At 46.4% G+C, this 23,365-nt stretch overlaps 1 protein-coding gene across 3 annotated transcripts in view; it reads right to left on the bottom strand.

Annotated features, from left to right (window-relative positions):
• The window catches only part of DENND2A (DENN domain containing 2A), a 58,529-nt gene that overhangs the window by 16,007 nt on the left and 19,157 nt on the right, over positions 1-23,365 (bottom strand). For all 3 annotated transcript variants that reach the window (XR_007169014.2, XM_048078835.2, XM_048078891.2), the window contains exons 2-13: positions 20,121-20,219; positions 17,211-18,416; positions 16,039-16,166; positions 12,573-12,694; positions 9,517-9,714; positions 7,338-7,431; positions 6,030-6,080; positions 2,855-3,042; positions 2,034-2,143; positions 1,745-1,814; positions 1,118-1,195; positions 486-626 (exon numbers count right to left, since the gene is read on the bottom strand). Coding sequence is in view for 2 of the 3 variants with exons in the window: in XM_048078835.2 (XP_047934792.2) it covers positions 486-626; positions 1,118-1,195; positions 1,745-1,814; positions 2,034-2,143; positions 2,855-3,042; positions 6,030-6,080; positions 7,338-7,431; positions 9,517-9,714; positions 12,573-12,694; positions 16,039-16,166; positions 17,211-18,416; positions 20,121-20,191 (2,457 nt within the window). In the remaining variant the exon portion in view is untranslated. The remainder of the gene's footprint in view (positions 1-485; positions 627-1,117; positions 1,196-1,744; positions 1,815-2,033; positions 2,144-2,854; positions 3,043-6,029; positions 6,081-7,337; positions 7,432-9,516; positions 9,715-12,572; positions 12,695-16,038; positions 16,167-17,210; positions 18,417-20,120; positions 20,220-23,365) is intronic.

Raw genomic sequence — 23,365 nt, forward strand, 5'->3', positions numbered from 1 at the left:
CGTTTTGAAAGGCTTTGCCCTTATGTGATTTCAGATATTTTTTAACCAGAACTCCCTCTTTTGTCCCACACAAACGGTGATTCTGCATTACAGATGCCAGAGCACATGCAATTAATCCTGAGTTCAGGGAATTAAGCGGGGAGGTCCTTGAGCAGATCCAAGGTCACGTGCTGGGTAGCATGGAGCCTGCCAGTCTGTGGCACCTGGCCACAGCACCAACGTCCTGCTTCATTCTGCCACGTGGCTAATGTGCCTCCACCTTTACTTTTACCGTGACTTCCTTTTTGATTCTGAGGTCACTGGAGAACTCTCCATGCCATCCCCTCTGCTCCCCTATCTTACTCCTTAGCTTCCTCCCTCGAAACTGCCAGACAATCCGTCCTTCTTGAACACCTCCAGTGCTACGCCACAGTCCCACCTTCCAGTTGTCAGTACTGCACCAGCTGCTGCCCTAACTCTCCCCCTCTCCAGGCTAGTGTTTTTACCTCTGTTCCTGAGCCCGGCAAGAAGTTCTTGACTGTAATTGTCCGGCCCAAGGCTGGGAAAGGTGCCTCCATGACACTCCTCATGAGAGGCTGCACCAAGGCTGGGGAAATGCCCCGTCTCTTCTCAACCTCATCCAAGATCTGAAATGAAACCATGAAACCGCAAAAACGTGTAAAGCAGGAGGAGGGAGGCAACACCAGTAAAAAAGTGCACCAGCATTCTCTCCTTAGCACAACACTGATGTGGAGCCCTGAATCACAAGGAAGAAAGTAACGTGGAACTGAAAGGCTTGCATTTTCTTCAGCACGAGAAACCCAGCTCCAGGGGGGTCAATGGAAGGCTTACACTTTGCAAGCTCCCCATGTTTCTCAGAATCAGGACTCCACCTTTTAATCTCTGAGCGCTTGTGTGCTGGTAGTTCTGCTGAAGGAGCAAGGCAACAGCTGACAATCTATTTTTTCCTTTTAACTGCACTTTTGCTAGGTTCTGGAATTAGCATGCAGTTGCCTTGCCAACACCATTTCAGGCCCTTTCTTCTGCCATCACCTTCCCTTATTTCCATTCTTCCGTTGACTTTATTTTTGGGTCCCTTTTGGCCTACTGCACAAATTCCCTCTCTCTCCCCTCTCACCTTAGAGAAGAGATTGAAGCATCCGAGGCGACTCACAATGCAGTAAACTTCTGGGAGACGCTTCCCTTTCCCACTGGGCTTTCAAGACAAACACAAATACACACACACACACAAAACAGCAAGAAAATATCAGAGTTGTAACTACTGCAGAGATAGAGTGACTGGTCTCTTAGTTCTACAGCTCACTAAAACAGGGCAGAAGTAGGTACACCCATGATATGACCCAAACCTTCCTAAGTCAAATGGCCAAGACATGGTAAACTGCTCTACAGAGACAACTCTGAGCCTACAGGACCAGGTTTAGTCAACTGTTTATTAGCAATGTAAACCTAAGGGAGAGAAACCCTATGTCCAGCTTAGTGGTGAAGCAACAGTCTGTGATCATAACGTTAAGCATTGGTGTAAGGAAAAGGCAAAAGAACCATGTCTGCGCTGGAGGGTGGCATTCAGAGAGGGACCTTAGCACTCACTGAGCAGAGTAGAAGAGAACAAAGCTGTTCTGCTACCATCCTTTCCACACCTGAAGAGAAGAGCAGCAGCTTTCTACTTTCCACAACAGGTAGCACTAACAACAACCCCACAGAAGGTTGCACCTCTTCTGCTAGAAGAAAAAGAAGGGGTAATTACCAGCAGCCTCCTACAGTATCCAAAACGCCTGCTTCCATCTTCCCCCGTCAGGACAAATGAGAACGTCTCACTGCAGAAAGAAAAACCAGAATGAAAAGAAACCAGAACGTCACCCACGTACAAAGCCTCTGACATACAGATGAACCCATTAAGCCCCCGATCTTTTTGCATTTCCAATACACCCCTCCCAGGGCTCTGCCCAACCTTCTACCATAACAGCCCTCATATTTAATTAGCTCGATACATAAATCCATCTCTCATGAGCCACAATACAAAGTACAGTACTTACCTGGCAAACTGATGGATGGGGGCCCAGTCCTTTGCATCAGGAAAGCAAAACTGGGGAATAGCTTTCAACTGATCTTCTGCCTCACGCATGAATTTGAACGAGCGTTCAAGCTAGCGGAGAACAGAGAGAAGGAATGTTTCCAATTAGTCATGTGGGGATGGAATGACTTCAAATATTTTTCCTGTGACAAATGAAGAGGTGATGACAGAGGCTAAGCTTCTGCCTGGAAGATATTAAAATTTCTGTGATTCTGGCTCACCTAATCTTTAGATATCTTAAAGCAACTTTGTACCCCCGATTCCACCAAGCCCTGTGTCTGCAACACCTGCCCCTGTGCTCAATTGTGCCTCCAGGCTGGGACACACCTTCCAGCAAGGGACAAGAGTACTGAAGTCTGGGGGAACTCTGGTTACACTGCATTTACAGACGTGCTGTCACATTGGCTCTCTGTTTCTCTCATTCCCTGTTTTCAGCTAAACTGTTGGTGAAAGCTGTGCCTTCCCTTTAAGAACACATCTTCTCCCAAGTGTCGGTTTTCCTTAAAGAAAAAATAAATGGGGGAGAAAGGAATAGCTACATAAAAGTCATAGCCAAGAGCAGCAAAAGATCTGAATCAGCTGCTCTTTCAACAGTGAGGAATGTCATAACAATTCTCCGGGGGTTGCTGCAGCCCCTCTGTCTTCGGTCTCACTGAACAATGCCACAGCAGAGGGGGTTCTGATACACGCAACTGGCGGAGAAGCTGTGGCTTCTCCTCCAGCAGCGCAATGCACCACGCGCTCTGAGACACAGCAGCCAGAGCTTCCCGACAGGCACCACACCTTCAGTGGGAACTGCTGGGTAACTTCAGGGACGTAGGTGGCTCCAGCCTGCTTCTTGTGCAACGACACCACAACAAAGTACTCGAACAGCTGCCTCTCTTGATACTCGATCAGGTCCCGTTCCAAGGTTTGGTACCGCGGGGTTTGTTTCAGGCGAGATTTCACATGGACCAGGCGCTGGCTGTGAGCTACAAAGAAAAAGATTAGAGTTTGTCACTTTGTCTAGCTCTTTGTAAAGAGCACCGACAGGGCTCTGCAGAGACTTACAGATAAACTCAAACCACCTCACTGTGTTTGTTTTGTCAGTGGCTGAGCAAGAGGCAAGCACCATTTGTAAGCTGCACTATAAATATTGACAGAGATGGGACATAATCTTGTTAGTATCACCACCCTGAAGAGCTCTGGCAGCACAAGTATTTCATAGATGGCTTTTGCAGCTGAAGACAAGCCAAACTGAGATCCATGCGGGACACAGCAGAACAGATAATATCTGGGCATTCATCCTAGCACTCATTTATGTGCCTTTTGAAGCCAGCACAGTTAGGTGATCGATCACCTTTGCTCAGAGGAGGCTGGGGGTAGCAATCTCCACAGTTTTACAAGACCAGCACGTGGGTCAGCCTAGGGCTCCGCCGGCTGAGTAATGCTGGGGACCCCCAGCTTTGGTAACATGTGCCGGGCTACAGGCCAGCAACAAAAAGCAAGAGAAGAGGTGCAAATGAAAAAGGCTGGCTCATGACAGACCTTCCTCTGCCTAAAGCGAATCTCTCAGGACTGTGTTTCTACAAGTTCTCCCAAGACAATAGGAAAACAAGAAAAACTGCCAAGCAAGCCGTAACTGCAACACATATGAGCTGTGGGACAATAAACATTCCAGCATGGAAAGTAATGAAAAGCTGCCTGCTGGGAAGAGACCAGATGAGATTCCCTAAGACCTCCCCCCTGCTTTGTTTTACAGCTGCATCTCAAATTAAATCTCCATGAGTCTCCCTTAGCCCTACTACAAAAGAAAGAGAGAATTAACTACAAGCAGAGGCTACAGCACATTCTCACAAAGTGCTTTTCGCTAATGCGGGTGGTAATGCAACATTTTTGACAGAAACAACAACCGCAGGGATACTGCAGAAACTCCAACTACACAACACATCTGCTTGGAGACAGAGCTTTCTGGGGGATGGTACATACTTCTTGACCTTTTGTCTGGTCAAGTAGTCACGGACTGTTCCAGACAATATAACTTAAAGCAATCCTAAGGTGCTTCTTAAATCAGAGTGACACAATTCCAGGACAGTTAAAGCCTTAGAAAAATGACTTAGACTCCTTTCTCTCATCAGCTATTACACCATTTGCTTTAAGGCTGTAATTCTTCAAAAGCTTCCAGAAGTGGCCTCTGTTTTACCAGGGACTTCAAAAGGAGCTGTGTCACAGTAATGCTGAGTGCTTCTGAAAATCTCACTCAAGCTCTGCATTGTTTATATTCCGTGCAACCTACACAAGATACCAGGATTGTACTGCTGTCATCATGGCAGAGTTTGTCTCTAAACACTTTTCCTTCCCAAGGGTCAGTACTTCTGGCTCTGACATGCAGTCTGATGACTGGTGCCTGATGATTTACTGTGTCTCAGCTCATGTACAGTGACTTGCTAAGCAGCGGTAACTGGCTGGTGTGTTTGGTCTGTTAAGTACAACATACAAAACTGAAAAGTCCCAAATAAAAGATACTTGCTAAATCATCTCCTTTTTCTATTCAAAAATAGGGAAGTCCACAGTTCAACAGGCAGAAAGAAAAATACAGGTTTAGCTAGAGCAAACAGCAAGTGCCAGAGCTCCTGTTCACACTTATCTAGACATGCAGGCCTTTTGCACCCTCAGATCCAGGTATGGATCTGGATATTGTCCAGAGTCCAGTGCTGTTTGATCTGAGGTGACCTCTGACCATCTGAATCATCCCCTCCACTGTAAGTTCCCAGCTGCAGTTAGACATCCTACACAGAAACAAGGTGATGGTGTTGCACATGATTCACTGTGGCAAGTGGGAACAGACAAGAGCTTGAGTCTTCTTGGCCACATCTACACTGTCTTTCTCAGCTACAACTGAACGTGCACTGTATTTCATAACATCATGTTTCAAAGCAATTGTGGATGCAATTCCTGTGCAATCTGGGCGCAAACCCTTTCTCTCTATCTCTAGGATAGCCTGAGAACCTGTCAAAAGGCAGGCAGGGGAAGCGATTTTCAGCTTGATCTTGCTAACACAGCAGTACAGACCAAAGATTTCCAGATTTTCCAGTAGTTCTTATGTGGGAAGTACAACCAAACATGAGAGGGAACTCAGGCTGAGGTGTCTGTTCTAAAAAACTGGAAGAGGGTAAGCATGAGCACTCCTAAGCACAATATGCTGTGGTGAACACAGAGTGGAAACTGCTGCTTTTAACTCTTTTCAGCTTGAGAACTGACCTGCTACCCCGATCAGGTGTGAATGTCAACCAGGAAACTGGATTGTGAAGGAGTTTCAGTTTTGTATTCCAACTTCATCAGGATTTTTAATTCACCATATAAATTCTCAAGAGATTGTAACGCCACCAGCATGTCACAAGGGTGACATCCAATTACCCATACAAGAAGTTTTGAGAAGAGAATTAAGGAGACCAGTATACCCTATATCAGTTCTACTGGAGCAAAACAAAGAATGCAGCACTTTATCTCAACTCAGCCAACGCAGAAGAGTTTAGTTAGCAATAAATCATACAGTGCAATTCCATTTCCCTAGCTAGCCAGTATGGCTGGTGGGTTTTCTCCCTTAATAAATGAGTAGTGGGGTTAGTGAACACCCTGTCCCACTGCAACACTGCCTCTGTCAGCCTGTTCACACATTTATGACTGTGCACTCAGAAAAACCTCGTTTTATTTCCACACCATACACGCCGTGGAAAGCTCCTATGAAAGGTAGTGCAAAGAGCTTTGATGGGAATTGGAGCAGATGTTTGTTTTGGATTCCTAAAGTCCTCTGCTCCTGGATTTTCTTCTGCAGTTTCCAGATCTTTGTCTTCTCACTGTGTTTTGAGTGGAAACAAGCTCTTACTCCAAAGGCAAAACACAGAGGAGAGAACTTGACCCAGGAACTCAAAGAAGAGTTTATCAGGAGCTATTTGCTCTCTTCACACATTTGCCTTACCTTTCAGTTTCTCTTCAGTATCACTGTCTGATTCACTGTTTTCATCTGTAACTAGAAAATAAGAAAGGGGAAAATGAAGTAAGTAAAGCCTATTTATAACTGCATTTCTTGTCGCTGACATGAGAAAGCCAGGCCTAACAATTTCAGGGAGAAGACAATACAGATCTCAAGAGCCTCATATGTTTCAAGGATGCATACACCCACAGACATTTAACTTACCAACCTCAGTATTTTCCCACTCATTCAGGGAACCCAAAAAAATGCAACAAAATCAATTTTGCACAGCCCTAAGTTGCATAAAGAATAAAATGACAGAGCAGTATTTCATCCACATCTGTAAAAGCACAACATGAAAGCAAAATACTGATTCATATGCAGTAGTCGAGGGGTAAAAACAAACAAACAAAAAGTAGGACAAGGGGCAAAAGCAAACAAACAAAAATCCCTACAACTGCTGGAATGAATCAGACTCAGGACCTATATCGTCCGATAGCCTGTTTTTGTCGATGCCTCAGATGCTTCAGAGAGGAGTATAAAAAATGGAGATGGTTCATATAAACACACCCACCCACCTGTTTTATGTATAAAACAGGACAAGCAGTAACAAGTAGTTGTGGGAAACAGAGCTGGAGGCCACCTTTCACTGGAAATTGGGGTGTTTTAGAAAAAAAACTACTATGTTGGAAAGACGTAATTTAAAGTTTTGCATAGATTAGATATTTATAAACAATTGCTTTGAAGTACCTGAACACTTTTGGTAAGCTGTTGATTGGCAGTGAGAAGCTGAAAGTCTTAATCTTGAGATGATGGAGATGGTCCTACAGTCAATAGTCTACAAACCCTGATTCCCAACTGAGGCTATTTATTTATTGGGATGTTGAAGAAAACAGGACTGTTTCAAAACTCTGCTATCTTCTGTTGGACAGTTCATTACAGTAACACATTCCCACAGAATATTTAGATCTCAACAAATCAGATTCTTTGGACAGAACATTCTTCTCAAAAGCTTCTAGCCAGTTCCAGAAATAAACATCAAAAAGTGGAGGCATTTTTGGTGCGACATATGAGGTTATCATATAAAGTCATGAAATGAAAATGAAGAGAGAAAAACGAAAAAAGTGCCTTGTCATGAAAGGCCCTTGGGCAGTGGAACAACCTTTATCTTTCCAAAAGAAGAGGTGGAAGCCCCAACTCAGTCTCACACTGGACTGGAAGAAGCACTGAAAAACATCACATGAACGACCAAGTCAGCCTAAAATCTAGGTCTTCAAAAAGTCTTAGACGTACGATGATTCAAAGTTCCTTTACCTTTCCCTGAATTGCTCTCTGTAGACTGCGATAGTCTCTTGACACGTTTCTTTCCCCTCCGTGCCTCATAAATGGCATTGATTTTCAACACAAGCTGCTCAGCAAACACACAAACAAAAAAAAAAAAAATGGTTATTTTCCTCGCCAGGCAAGAAAGAAGGTTAGAATTTCATGAAAAGAGCTCTGTTTCCCAATCCTGGCTATACTGAAACACTTCACCTGATGGTCTAGATACCTGTGTTACCAGTGGCCATGCTCACTCTGGCACAGATGCAGCACAGTCGTGCTGGCATGGCAGGAGCCCAAGGTAACAAGCCCCGATGAAAGGCCAGGCCTTAATGTGCTTCCACACTCTGTGGCTGTACGAGCTTGCTGGCACCCACCTGGGCCTCTCCTTACCATGGTCAACTCTCCAGGGAGCACCAGAGGGTAACCCTTGGGAACCTGCCTTGTTCTGCAGGCTTGAAAGCAGAAAACTGGCTGGAGGATGAGAGAAACCTTTAACATCTTTATGCCCTTAACATATGCACTGGGATGTGCCTGGGAAACCTCCACACCAGGCATGGGGAAACACAGGACACAGGGAAGGCTAAAGAATTTGAGATGGGTGGGGGGCAAAAACACTTTAGTATTTTATATTAGTGGTTTGGCTTTGCAAATCCTTTAATACCTGGTCTCCCAGCTGACCAGGAGAAAGGACATTTCAGTGTCAGGCACAGCTGAACTTAGCAGCTCACCCAGTGCCTCTGGGCTCCCTATTCCTTCCCGAAGGGTGAGGAGTTGTGAAGGACCATGCCAGGCTTCCCCAAGCCTCCTCAAGCTGAGCTGCCTCCTTGTCAAGGTCCCAGGCAGAGACAGCAGGATACAGCCACAGCATTCAGATTTATTCCAGAAAGCTTGGGACCCCTGCACACACGTTCTGAGAGATCATGGTAAGACCGGCAGTGTGGACAAGGTGTCAGGTGATCTACCACTTGGTCACGGGATCAATCAATTTTTTTTAAATAAGAGGGGGATGCTCTGATGTGGAAGTGTAGCTTCCATCCAGCTCCCCAGCTCAAGTCTCAGGTCAACCTTGCCACTGATACAGTGAATTTCTGTTCTGAGCTTGCTCTGCAATACTGCTCAGGGGCACTGCCCAGTAAATACGTACTCATAACCTTCCCTTGAGCTGACACAAATGTTTGTGTGAAAACACTGACAGAGCTCAAGCACATGCACAGAGGTGTAGAAATAATGAGAAAGAAAACCCGAAACATTTGTAGTCTTTGGCTCCTTCCTGGAGAGCTGAGGTATACAGAGAGGGCATTCAAAAACCATATATGCAAATATGAACACAGATCTGGCAACCAAGAAATAAAGAGGATAAACAAACACATCCCTTTTTCCCCAAATGAAAACTGTGGGTTCAGAAAAAAATCACCACAGACGGGCCCTGGTAGTCTCTGCTTGTCCTGCAAAGACTGGGACAAGCAACTTTGTTTTTATAACTGTGTTTTTGAAATGTTCAATAGATAGCCTGCTGCCAAACCTCCTTTGGACTGAATACACTTCCTGCTAGATCTGAAAGAAAACAGGATTAAAACAGAGTCATGCTGTATCAAAATACAAGGTAGAAGATGTCGCTCTAGAAAATGCCCTTCACTAATGACAACACTTCTTGTCACTCAAATGTCATTTTTTTCCATTATTCACTCACAACCACACCTTACATTGGATTAGAAACAGCCAATGCATGCATGAGAGCTAATGAAGAACAACAGGTTGCCAGGAGGGAGCAGCAAGATGACACATTTCTGACTGTCCCACCTTTCAAGCAAAGGAGGAACTAAGATGCGCTCTTTTTTTTTTTTTTCCAGAGACATTCCTTGCTTTTTCCCCCCCCAACAAGCATCAGCTTTTATCCAAAAATGAAACTGCATTTTTTCTTTCTTTTTTTTTTTTTTAATCTCTCCTGACAATCATGATATCTCAGATGGAAAAACTTGCAGAGATGTTTGTACACCTTCCCCTCCAGGCACAAAGGGAGTTAAACATAAGTCAGGTCAAGTGCCAGAACAAGGGTTATACTGCAGAGATGCTGCATTGGAAACCGTAGAAAATATTCTCTCATACTGAAAACATACTTCCATTCCTGCCTGGAAGAAGCTAAGCAAAAAAGAGAAAAGCCAAGATTTACCTTGGGAATCTTCCTTCTCCTCTTGCCATTCTGAGGGTCTCCCAAGGAGAAGAAGGTGTCGTCTGGACTGCTGGGGGTTGAGGGAGGGCTGATTTTGGATGGCGACCCAGTTCCATCGCGGCTCAGTTTCCGTATGTCTGGCAGTTTGAAACTCCGCCGCTCTGAGTTTTGTCGGAAAAAAATGGGCTTGGAAAGCAACTGGAAATGGAGGAGAAGGAACAAGTGAAGACAGCACCTCAAATGTACCTTTGCTTCATTGCTAACACTGTCATGGCAGTACAGCCAGTGGGGAAACCACACCACTCAGCTGGCAAAGCAGGCTAACTTCTGAGAAGGCTCACATATTCCTGCACACACAAGGAACGTGTCCAGCCGCCAGGATAGGCCAGAACTATTTTGACCAGCAATTTAACCAGCCCACACTCATTTCGGAACATAACACAAACCCAGGGTTTGGTCAAGAAGCCTTACTCCAGTGTGAAAATACTCCCAGGACTTGTGCAATCCAGAGGCTGGGCCTGTAAACAGGACAAGACTAACCAACCAGCCAGCCACAAACATTTGGGATAAGGAGCAGATGGCCAGGAGGAACAGAGAAGCAGTGAGGCCAGATGAAAAGCATGGTCAGTATTCTGTCTCTGACAGAGGCAAGAATTAAATATTTCAGAGGAGGGTACAAGAAAATTGTCACGATAGACAATTATGGAGACTGGTTTCCTCCTAAGCAAGTTCAGTGGGAGCACACCAGGAGATATTTAAGTACCAAAAAAAAAAAAGTTCTTAAAATCTCTGACCAAGGACAGCAGCAGAGAAGCAGAGAGCTCAGCTCTACGTAAAGGAGGGCAAACCACTTCTCACCACAAAGGTGCTCAGTAAGAACTTTTTTTTGTTTTCTCTGACAATTTCCCAGCAGTTACGATACGGTTAAGCTGCCCCTTTTCTGGGCACTGAGTATGCGCTCTCAAATGCTATCTCTACAGGGCACTAGGAACTGCAGGTGGGAGGTATCCAAGCTAATTCTGAACAAGTCACGCCAGTGCTGTAGCTGAGGTAGCACAATGGTCTGCCTACATCAGACATACCCAAAGAGGCATTAACCAGACTGATGCATCCATTCAGGCTAGCTCAGGTGCTGCTGGATGGCTTGGCAGAAGATGCACAACTCACAAAAATGCTTACCACCTACAGAGAAGTTGCACATTGAAACGAATCTTGGAAGAGTCTTCACGTTGAAGAATCTCATCCTGCACTAGTGATATAAGCCACTGCTGGAAGTCCGTCCCGACCCCAGCCTGGGCAGGCTCTCCAGTGTGATTCACACTGCCGTTGCAGACCAGTCAGCTGCCAAGAGAGCTGCAGAACTGCTCTGACTGAAGCAGATCACAGCTTTGGGATGTCAAAGCACCATAGCGTAACATAATGGCTCCCCTTCAACTCTCCACTAACTGTCCTGCTGGGAACTGTATCTAGGGTGAAAAATGTTTCTGTGTAACGCTGCAGTGCCACTTACACAGTATGATGCCAAGCGACTGAAAAGCTGTCTGAGCAAAATCAGCTTAATCCCAACACTCCCATACCGACTTACACTGCTCTAGAGCTCACTAGTAACAAGAATGGATTCAGAACTGCAGGACAATTTTCTCTTTGAAGCGCTGAATTATTTGGAAAAACCTCAGTTGCTGATTTAAGCTGGTTGGAAAAGAGCAACACATCAAGAAATGCATGTCAGACTTCTGAAAATGTTGGCTAACAACTCTAATAATAGCTGCAGCTTGGAGAGCATGGGAAAACCCTTCGGTCAGGAAAACCATGTTTAGATCCCTACTACCTGCTCTGCCAAGATGATTTGTGCTCTAACATTGCCCCTGCGGCTCCAGGCTTGGACTATCTAAAATAGAGAACAGGAACCGGCTGAAACGGCTCAGGAAACTGAGAGCAGGGCTGGCCTCAGTGAGCTCGGAGCAAGATGTGCTTCACCTCTTCTCTTGGTTTCACTGCCAAGGAGGAAAATGGAACAAATCTGTAAGCTGTCCTGCTGGTGGGGACATCCTTTTTGGACAGGCTCCCTGAACAGGGGAGTGGCATTACATTAGTTAGCAAAAGAGGCATCCTAAGGCAGTGGTCTGCAAATGCATCTTGGCATCAGCACAGACAGACTGCCTACAGCCCACAGACACTAAGCCAAGACAACTGCAGGGCTTGATTACCCAAGCACTTAAATGCCCTCTTTGAAGAAGGGGAGGAGGAGCTTTCCTGCCCTCATTGTTCAGTATCTGGAAGAAATTTAGCACTCTGCTTTTGTCCCAGTACAGGTATGGGGCCAAGACACAGCAGCTAGTTTTCACTCTCAGCTCTGCCAGTGCAGCCCCTCTGCCAGTGCTCTAGGCCGTTCACAAGAAGTGTACTGGGATTTTTCTGTGCATTCAGAGCTAATTCCTAAATCCAAACCACCTCATGTCACGAGCACACCCATTTCTGGATTCCCATTTTGTATCTGTTGCTGTCACTAACGTACTCCTCACATACATGAACATGCTAAAATTCAAAAGCTGCTCTTTTCTTGCTACACATCTGTTGCAGAAATTGCTCAGAGGACAGGGCCACGGTACAGTTTTGCTGAGGATACATCTGCATAAAAATGGATTGAGAAGAGGATTGCTTCCCATTTGTTTGTCACACCAGTCTTGTATTGCAGCTGCATAAAATCCCAGTGTAACGTCACATAATTTAGCCCCTTCCAATCCAATTGCTCCTTGCTGCACAGCAGATGCAAAGTACCAGGGGAAGGCAGCTCTGGTGTGAAAAAGAATGCAAGCCAAGAAACCATTTGTAGAAGGGAATACTGTTTTTACCTTGCTAAAGGGCAATACATCCTCTTCTATCACACCACACTCTGACCAGTGGTAAAGACAGAAAGGAAAAAAATCCTAATGGTATCCAAGTCAGTGGCGAAAAAAAACACCTAACAATATCAAAGTCAGTTGCAAAACTCCACTGCTCCACACAGGACCCAAAGACCTCTGGAGCAGGAGAGGTGGCCACTTGAATCGAAGTACCTTAGTGGGAGTCCCAGGTACTGAAGAGGTGGGGGATGCTGGGAAGGTCAGGACGCATTTCTTCCCCAAACAGCGGCTGTTGGTCTCAATGTCTTCATAAGGGTTTTCCTTTGATGGTGGATCTGCAGCAAAAAGCCACAAACAAGAGACTGTAAGTGCAGAAAATCCTTGAGGTTTGCCATAAAAATCTGTTTGGGGATCTGCTGGCCTTCTCCCACCTCCCACATCAGACATAAAGACCTGTTCTCAAGCATTCCTGCAATTGCTTCATTCTCTCCATAGCCCTTGAAGTCCAGCTGCTCACTGGCCAGTGTCCAAACCTTGACACTGATGTATGCAGCCATAGAAACATATCACAGAAACTACAGATGGAAAAGACACAGCAAGTCCTCGAGCTCACTTCCTTGTCTTCAGAGGAGCCGTGAGGTTCTCATGCACAGTGGTCCGTAATTGTATTTCCTTCTTTGCAGACTTCTGCTTAGAGTTATTTCTGAACGAAACTGTGAGCTAAAGGCTAGCATAGGGGTTCTCTATCCTCTATTTAACCCCATGTTTAGGGCAACGTCTGGTCATCGTTTAAGTGGAGTCAACACTGCTCTTGGGCTGACCCTGCAGAGGAATTTAATTCATTCTCTGAGCACGGATCTCTGTGACACAGAACAGGCTTTCAAACACACCTACCACTCATGAATGCCTCAGTTCCCCCATGTCCCACTTTAGAAAGAGGGAATGATTCGCTTTACTTAACCTAGACCATGCAAACTCAGGGTGCTTCCTGCCTGAAGAGAAAGAGTGAGGGAAGAAAAGAAGGAACATCTCTGAAAAAAGATTCAGCCCATTCTTACATGAGATCCCCTCAAAAAAATAAGGCTTCAATGACTACCCAGGGGTGTCCCTTTCATCCCACTGACTCTGGAGATGAGGTCCATGAGTAGTCTGAGTTTTAAACACCCAAAATTATGTATAATGAACTTCTTACATCCCATTCTTCAGCAGTGCTGGAAAATGCTAACGTAAGTGTCTTCAGAGAAAAGTACCCAACTCTGGAAAGGCAGGTTGCAGTAACTTCAACCAAGCATCTTAAAAATCAGTGACAAAGTCTCAGCCCAAGCACCTTCATGGGCATGCAACTTGTTATGAGACTTCTCTCTTTATCGCCACCCTTTCATGCCATCCCAACGGACAGCTGCGACTCAAAACAACTGCCTTTCTCCTATGTTCATGTAACGCCTGGCTGGGAGCTAAGACTGAAGGCCAGTGATGCTGCAGGCCTCTAGAAGCAAGGAGTGTGGATGGCTTTAGGATCCATCCACCCTGACCTGCTCTGACCTGACCGCCCTGCTGGGGCGGGGAACGCAGACCAAGTCTTCAAAGACAGAATCCCAATTCTCTTCCAACACTGACTTCTATCCATTGCTTAGAGATATTCACCACTGCAGTGGTGGACCTGAATTCACCAGGAAGGAAAAGGTATGCCTGTGTGACACTGGCAAAGCAAGTCTGCACAAACATTTTGTCAGGAACCATGCTCCAGTCCCTGAAAGTGGCTCCACCTTCTAATGCCAATTACATATTTCAGAATTAAATTTCAGCTGTCATATACTGGGTAGACTGAAGAAGGAAGTTAGGTTCTGTTGCACACCCCATACTCAAACTGCTCGGCAGCATGTCCAAATAGTGTAAAAGAAAGAAAAAAACATATTTTCCCTCTTTTTGACACACAAACCTTGACATCCATCTGCCCATTACAATTTCCAATATTCCAGGTAAGCAATGGCAAACAGGTAAAATGATGGTGGTACATGAAGGGAATCTGTGTGACTTGCTGGGAAAGGCAACAGTTCTCTCACCAGCAGTTGAACCCTCTCCAAGCCATGCAATGCACGTGGGGTGTACGTGTGTGCTTGCATGCCCTGATGGACACACGACCATCTGTGGGTCAGCTCTAGTGTCCTACGACTGAGGTCCCTGTTACCCCTCCATTGCTGTAGTTTACACATGTTTCTTTTTATTTTGTGGACTATAATTGCCTGCGGTCTTGTGAAAAATAAAACTGTGGCTTTTTTGAAGTTATCCCTGTCTACCCCTTTTCCCAAGCTCCCACGGAAACACCACCAGGACTGCAGGAACCAATTAAAGATCACTGACTCCAGGCAAAGCCTAAACATACAGCAAGAAAAACAAACAAACAAGCATGCTCCATTAGCTGACGATTAGCCACTACTTTGTTTTCTTCTAATCTTTGAAACAAAAGCTGGAGGGGAGAGAAATTTCAGGCTGGTCTTTGAGTTCTGTGCAAGCGTGGGACACACGGGTGTGCTTGTGTTTGGACGGATGGATTTGCTTATAAAGCCAACCTGTAACACTATCACTGTTATTCCAGTTGACAAGGTGACATTTACTCAGAGATTCCTGAGACCTCCCACCACGCCCCAAAACACACAAACACAAAAACCCCACCAGCTGTTCAGGCATTTCCCATCTCTTTCACCACCCCAAGTAAAGAAGGAAAAGGCAGACACGGGCCCGCAGCTCCACATGAGAATTCGACAGCTTCAAAAATGTCAAAAAAGGACAGGATGGCATCACCTTTTCTGTAACCAGTCCCAAAAGAATACCATTCTTTTCAGAGAAAAAAAAAAGATTTGATTTCTTTCTAATCAAATATGATGAGATTTTATTCATATCAAAACAATAATGCCCTCACTGCTCCTAAAAAGTGCAGCTGCCTCCCACACTGAATAACGCAGACCACCGTTGTAGGTAGCAACTGTGTGTAAGAGCTGCTGCAGCCCCTCTTTTCCTATTCCACTAAACTCAGCCTTACCCAACACCAGCCTACAGCTACTAAAACTTATTAAAGCTTGTTCAAGAGGGATGCTTCTATTCTACGTTCCACAAAAGCCCATCTAACTGACTGTATTAAAAAACACCACATAAATTGAGAATGTTGCAGGAAATAATCTTAAAAATGGCTCTGATCTGCCATCAAAGTTATAGAATGAAATACAACCCAGTTTCAAGGACTGTGGGACCTCTGGGTTTTTTTATTTAATTGATTAGCACCTGGAGCCATACTGTGAGCTTATTTCTGAACCGTGGAATTCCCTTCAAGGCTGGTTTCAGTACGTTCGCTTTATCTCAGCGGTGACAAGCTCACAACAATGGAGGTAGCAGAGCTGTGAGAGTTAGTCCACAGGACAAAAGGAAGACAGAGGACAGATGCCAGCAAAAAATAAAAGCTCATTCCCACATGCTTCAGGTTCATCTTTGAAGCCAGATGAATTTTGAAATATATTGTCCATTTTTTTACTACTTGCCAATAATCTGTGTAAACTACGTCCTGGCTTGCATTTGGATAATAAACATCCTTCACTCAGCACCTCTGCTGAGTGCTTGTTGACCTCAAGTCTTCTGAGTTATTCAGTGCTTGCAGTCAAACCCCTCCCTCGCCCAGAGCTCCTACCCAGTATGTCTTCATAGACGTTCTCCTCAGATAAAGTGCGTGTGAGGGCCAGCTTGGTCTGCGCGTACCAGTCCACCCTGCCGTTCTCAGATGATGACTGCAGCAAGTCTTCAAACTCATAGGACTTCCTGCACCGTTGATGGGAGGGGAAAGGAACAAAAGAGGAGAGTGATACAGCTAAACAGCTTTTACAACCACGTCGCAGCACTTCGTAATTCGCTTCACCACCGCACAACATACCCGCCAAAATGAGTTACCGAGAAGAGAACACTGCACAGTCCCATTCCACGTAGAGAATGAAACACAGATCTGTTATGTTTACCAGCCACACGACTGAAGGCATTTCAGGGATGCCACAGATTATCTGGGTTGTCATGGCAATAGCACGCTGCGAAGATGTGAGCGTGAGGTGGCGCATCCTGCAAGACTGCGTGGAACCTGAGGCCACGACAGGCTCCACTGACAACACAGACCCCACCCTCGGCAGGAGCAAGGGGACCCCAAAATCAACTTTCTGAGCAGTACAGGAGAGCAAAACTCATGTTCTGGATGGTAAAAAGAGATAAAACTCTATTAAGTGTCCTCCACCGACAAACCTGGTGAGTTTCTGTTTCCCTCCTGCAACCAAACCAGGAATTTTTAGGTGACTGTTTACGCAGCTGTGTATTCTATGCTTACCACCTCAAAAATGTGCTACAATCATGGGGGTAGGGGAAAAAAAAAACATAAGAAAGCACTCCAGGAAAATATATACACATCAGATTGTTAGGAGAACAGGTTTGCTATGAGCAGCGAAAATGCTGTGGCAGAGCCTAGAGATTATCATTCCAGACTTGGCTCCAGATCAGCAATATTCATTTTGTAAATTACATTTTCTGCTAAAAACAAAGCAAACAAAAATCCCCAACCCCTCTATCTTGGTCTTGAAGGCTGAGCAACGTAACACAGTGGCCTTTAAGCCCAGATCTGCCATGAGGTATCTCTTCACAGTTACTCTGCTGTTGTGCTGACTGCTCGGGAGTTCTCAGGGATATGACTTGGTTGTGGCCAGCAAGGCTCCCATTTACTGGGGATTACGTGTGACCCGGGAAGACCCAGCTCTCCCAGTGAGGTATGGGAAGGAGGAACTCCACCACCAAGACCACCACCTGTGTGATACACCACCCGAATACCTGTGGTCAGCGTTGTTCTTGTGCTTCCCACTCCAGAGCCTCCTGCTGACAGCTGACGGGGGAGGTGAGGAGGGGAGAGGAGGAGGAGGAATAGATGGCAGAGGGGGTAAGTTCCTTTTATTCCTAGCTGCTGGCACCCAGTCCTCTTCCCCCTCATGTTTGAAAGTCCGACGGGGCTTTGGCAGCGGGTTGATAAAGGGTTTCTTCTCTGGCACCCCTGGCTCTGTGTAGACATTTTCCACATTGCAGTCCTTGGATTTCGCATGAGAAGTTCTTACCTCTTCTAGAGTCCCAAAAATTGGCTCATTGATTTCAGAGTCCAAGCCAAGAAGTCTTTTGTTGAGCTCAGCCCCACATACGCTCTCATGGCCCTCTGGAGCAGCGTGTCCTTGCGCTGCCTTCTCCTGCAAGCACTGTGGGGAGTAGTAAGTACCAGGCAACTGCGGCTGCAGCTCTGCTGAGCCATCTTTCAAAGCCTGCTCTAGCTTCTTGACCTGACTAAGCACTGAAACGTTCTCCTTCTGGACCTCCCGCTTCCCACCTTTCACTTCCCTGCATTTTCCAATGCCGGATTCCACTTCCCCATCCTTCTCTGTTTCCCCCTTTCGCTCTGCTCCCTGCCCTTTTGGAGTTCCTGCTTTCCGCTCATTCTCTTTGCCTGCCCCTTTGCACTCCAGTTCCCAGCTCATAAGCCTCTTGGCCTCCACTTTCCGAGTCACCAGTGCTTCTCCACTCGTCTTCTCAACTACACAGGGTATTTTGTGCTCCTCTTTAGCTCCTTGCTCCTCCTCTCGGCGAGGAGCAGGCTGCGTTTCCTTTTTCCCTTCCCACTCTGAAATTTTGTCCTTAATGCTAAAGGACTTATTCCTCAAGCCAATTTTTCCAGGTGACCGTATATTCTGAGTACCTCCTATCTGCCTCCTGATGATTTTACTGTTTTCTTTAACGTTCAGATCCACAGACGGGTCGCTGATGATCATTTTGGGACTAAGCATGTTCTGCTGAAAGCAGTCTAGTTTTGGATCCAGCATCAAGTTCTCCAAGGCTCCAAGCGGGTTCTTCACCACACAAGAAACTGGTTCAGCTTCAGGCGTTAAACTCAGGGTGACAGAGGCACCTTCAGAACATCTCTCACTTGAAAACCCACATAAAAGTCTTTCTAATTTCTTCACAGCTGCTGTATTGTTTTTATCCGCAAGCTTGATCCTACGCACCAAAGAGAAAAAAATAAACATTCACTGCCATTGCTCACCCTTGCTTCAGTCCATCAGCTCCACAAGCTCTACCTCATAAATCTGGTAACAGCAGAGGATGCTCAAACCAAGCGCTTGAGAGACAGGCTTACGGGGGAGAATGCTAAGGGAATGGTCTTTGTAACGGGAACAGAATGTTCTCCTCTTGTTATGACTAACCGTATGAAATGAAATCTTTGTCTGTGGCAGAAGTAGGTGGCAGGTAATAATTTCTATACATCAGATGTGCTGATGCTAATGAGAGGTTCAACAGCATTTTCGTATGTGTGTTTAGATGTGCAGCCGTTTTGTACATCTTTGGGGCATTAAGCAGATCCATTGCAAACAAACACAAAACTGACCCTTTGCAAACAACAGCAAAATTGTTGCTGTTAAGAGGAGAAACCATGTGATACAGCTGGCATTCCTTTAGAGCCTGCTCAGAGGATCTGCCTGGATTCATCCAAATGTTCCCACATGCACATTAATGCATAAACCTTGCACTTTTATTACTACATTTCTGTGTCCTCACCATCCCAGGCTGCACGTGGGCTTGGGCTCCCATACATCCAGGCACACTCCCTTGACCCAGAGCATGTGACGTAGCACCCAGGCACTAGACTCAATGTTTTCATAGCAAGGGAGTAAACATTGTCATTGTTTGAGTCCTAACTGCATCAGAAATCCCTAATATCGTTAACCTGGGGATCTGCAAGTGCTTTTTTCAATACTGTGCTATTATATCAACACTGTGAAGTTCCAGCTGGACAAACAGTTTACTCCAACACAAAATGTTTTTGAACCAAAGTAATTTTCAGTGCTTAGCAATGCCTGGGCTTGGAAAGGAGCACCAGCACAACACAAGGTAGTTACTGAGATGCCAGCCCTTGTCATCGGTCCCATTTAACCACAGTTCCAACACTGGGGTTCAACCCAGTAAATTGCTGTTAATCTAAACGTATCAAGTGTGCCTCTTCCAGAACTTAGCACTTTTGTAAGAGCATTCACTTGGATACCCTGCATGCTGGCAGGCCTCAAGCTTTGTCCTGGAGTCAAGCAATGCTGGCAGCCATTGCAGACTGTTGTAGTACAAACTGAGTCTGGGATGGGTTTCTGAGCAGAAAGAGGACCTGAGCCAGATACTGTTCCTCCTTAGCCTCACAGAAATTTAACTCCTGGCTGTCTCAGTGACAACATTATGATTTGGTCAAGAACTGGCACTGTGAACACCATGGATCTTTAAGCCTAGAGAACTGGGCTTGGCAATGCAAATGGTGGCTGGACTGTGCAGTGGAAACCAAGGCTGGACACTGGGAGAAGCCTGTGGTGACAGACTTGTGTGAGGAAGTCATGGAATCTCCATTGCTGAAGATTTCAAGTGCAGGTAGGGCAAGCATTAACAGGGGTGTCATCAGTACAAATAGTCTTGTCTTGGGGCAGATCTCTTCTAGGACTGTGAGTCGAGGACTTTATTGCTCTGACAGGATGCTAAAAACACAGCGTGACAGCCCTGAAATGGCAATGAAGCCAGCTGAGACATACAGCGGCATGATTTAACATGTGAGGAGAGAGGGACAAGGCAGAGCAGAAAGAATGTTTTCTTCTTTTGGTTTTCTTTCTCTTCGGGATAACAAATGAAAGCAAAGTACCTTGGCACTGAGACATGGAAAGCTCTCACCTCTCAATGGACTTGCAGACACTGCTTTCAGTCTTGCTGCTCACATCGGCCGCCTTGCTAGCTGTCATCATGTCAGCACACAGCCGGGCAGCAGTTCACCTGCAGACAGACACAAGGAAGAGGCATTGCTCTGTGCTCAGCATCCTTCTCGCTTCTGCAAACACACACATGCATGTTTCTTCCTGAAATCCAGGAGAATGAGAGAAGCAAAATAAGGCAGCTCCCAGAGGACAGCCTCAGTCTCATCACCTGTAAAATGGGAAGAGGGGTGATAGTACCACCCTTTAGAAACCCAAGAAAGTGTTTACAGGTTTTGATGACAAAAACGATCTTTGCCTCAGTATCAACTGCTCTACCATGATCTGAACATGCAACACATTTTATGAATGCTTATTATCGTCAAATTCTCAAAAGATTTAGATTTTTTTCCTCACAGAAGACTAAAACAAAAATGATTTTAATAAGCATGGTGTTAAGGCCACACGACCTAAGCAGTTAGTGCTCCTGCAGTTGTCACAACGTCCAGGCAACAAGGCAACAGATTGGCAGAGAAAACGTTTTATGCTGACCAGACATTGCACTGAAGCAACTGGTTACCTGACACTATTCTCTTTGTGGGTCACATCAGGCTGCTAATGACCTGCTTTCAGAGGACAGCAGCTTGTGGGGCAAGATAAATCGGTCACAAAAACGAGTCATTCTGTTTGCCTCATGATTTCTAGTATTCATGGAGCAAGTCCATCCCTCTTTTTCCTCTGCATACTGCTGCTACATGGTCAATACAACAAGCTCCTTCCTCTTTTTATTGCCCCACAATACTCTTACTCCGTAGAAAAGAGGGCTGGTACTCTGCAGCACCATCTTCTTACTTCTCTAGGTAGTCTGCCTGCTCTGCAGCGTTTCCATGACAAGGAGGGGCTCACCATATAACACGCGCCACTTGGAAAATCTGAAGCCTCTCAAATCTATCCACTCAGCTGCTCTGCCAGATGCTACTCCGCCATGCCCAGTGTTTGGCAACAAGATTGAGTGCCCTGGGAAGTTTAGTAGGTTCTTGTAGTTAAAAAAAAAAAAAAAAAAAGAAAAAAGAAATCATACCAAAACACTGAAGAACAAAAGAATCTCTCATTTCCACTGTTCAAGTACTTTGGGCAGAGAGAAAGAATAAAAAAAATCTGTCTCGTTTGTTTCCAGTTTTCTCTCCCTCCTTTCATCCCCCACTGGCAACGCTCCTAAGACGAGGAGTGAACTCTGGGTCAACTCAGTGTGTACACATGCAGGGCAGTCCATGGCTAACCATTCAGCAGGCTCGCTCTCCCCAGACAATAAGCCCCCTTGGCTTCTCTTCCTCATTAGTAAGTGGAACAAATGCCCGTTTCACTTCTAGACACAGAGCAGCCTTGCAAAATTGTCAAGAAAATTTACCAGCCCGAGGAACAAAATCTATTCATCCATCCATTAACTGTTATGGACTGAGGATAATGAAAAACTAATGACCGCTCGTGTCCCCGTCCAAAGGATGACTCACCCAGGCAACCAGAGCACATTCCCGCAAAGCGGCAACAGAGGTTGTTTTGCACTTGGCTTACACCTTCCTCGGAGCAGGGATGGTCTTTACTTGAATAAGTAAAGACTAAACTGTGCTGCACAGCAGGGGCAGTGAGTTGTGCACCTCGGCACTGCCCTCAGTGGTAAGAAATCTGACAGCAGCAGGAGTCGACATACACACGGCCACTCTCATGTCGTCACCACACCGAGCTTTTGCTTGTGCTGAGCTCCTCTCCCTTGGTAAGACCACGTAACTTCTGATCCAGAAACTCCACCTCTCAGCCTTCACCTACAGCCCCCAAACAGAGCCTGGCCTGAAAACCCCCACGTGGCTATGAGCAAACGCGTGCTGCTGTACTTGCGGGCCGGGCCCGCAGCCGTTCCCAGAGCCTGACAGGAGGAAGCTGGGACAGCAGGGATGGCAAACCACCTCCAGCAGGGAAACAAAGGGTACAACTTCTCTGCCCAGGTCTGGCTCCACAAGGCACCCTGAGCTAACACGACTGCACGCTGCTAAGGGCAAGGGGAGCTCCTGTTCCTCCAGTCTGCCCACAGCTCTGCTCTGATCCATCACACCACCCTGACTGCGTGCTGCCTCTTTGGAGCCCCTTGGTGACCTGCTTTAACTAAACGATCAGTTTAGTCGAAGCAGCTCACGGACAGGATCCAACACACCTGACCTGGTACAAGGGAGGAGATGGGGGTGTGTGGACAGGAGAGAAAGAGGGAGGACAGTGGGGAAGAGAGAGCAGCTAGAAGCTCAGAAGTGTCACCTGCTTTCCTGCCCCATGGGCAGTGTGACCAGGGGACTGAAACTGCCTAGAGGAACGCAGGCAGGGCTGAGTCCAGCCTGCAGACGACCTGAGAAGGACAGATGTACACCAAGCAGGTCCTTTTTGACCTACTGCAGCTTTCTGCATGAGCCACACACGAACTCTCTGCTACGCAACATGAAGCAGAGCCGAGCCCAGAGCCACCGCTCCTGGCACGTACACCCGGAGCAGCAGGGCCGTAAAAGGGGAGAGAAGATGCCAAGCCCCATTTGAGGAGCCCCACCACTGCAATTTACTCTGTAATCCCTGCCATTGTCTGGGGGAACAAAGCAGTCATCTGATACCGTTTCAAAATTAAACTGGGAAAGGAAGGACAGGGGAGGAGGCGGGAGGGAAGAGGGAGGGGAGGGAGCTCTCGAACCTGCTGGCGGGGCTCTGGGAAGGATGTGAAGTCTCCCAGCAGAAGCCTCTCCTCGCACCCGGCCTCACGATTCCCAGGGCCATGTGATAGGGGCTTCCTGCCACCGAGCAGAGCGAGACCTACCCCGACCTCTCTCTTCCAAACAGAGTTCCTGCCTGCTTTGTGTTTGCAGAGAGGCGTTTGTTTACTGATCTATCATTGGCATGCAGGAAGCAGCCTTGAAATGAGCTGTAATCATCTGTCTCCAGCAATAGCTGTTTGACTTTCTGCTAATTTAAGTTTTCCTCCCACCCCCCCAGATGCCCTCTTCCCCACTTCCGATCGAAAGGCCGCCGGGAGTACGCACATCTGGTTCAGGGCACCGGACACTGCGCGATGTTTCCAAAGCTACTGGTGGATAAAACAGAGGCGCCGACAGTAGGCACGCTCCTAGATCCAGAGGACCAAGGGGTCTGCTAGAGGGCTATGAGAGAAACTTCTTCAGGGTGATAGAGAAACCAGCT

This window comes from Anser cygnoides, chromosome 1 (genome assembly GCF_040182565.1).
Source record: "Anser cygnoides isolate HZ-2024a breed goose chromosome 1, Taihu_goose_T2T_genome, whole genome shotgun sequence".
In the NCBI taxonomy this organism is placed as follows: Eukaryota; Metazoa; Chordata; class Aves; order Anseriformes; family Anatidae; genus Anser; species Anser cygnoides.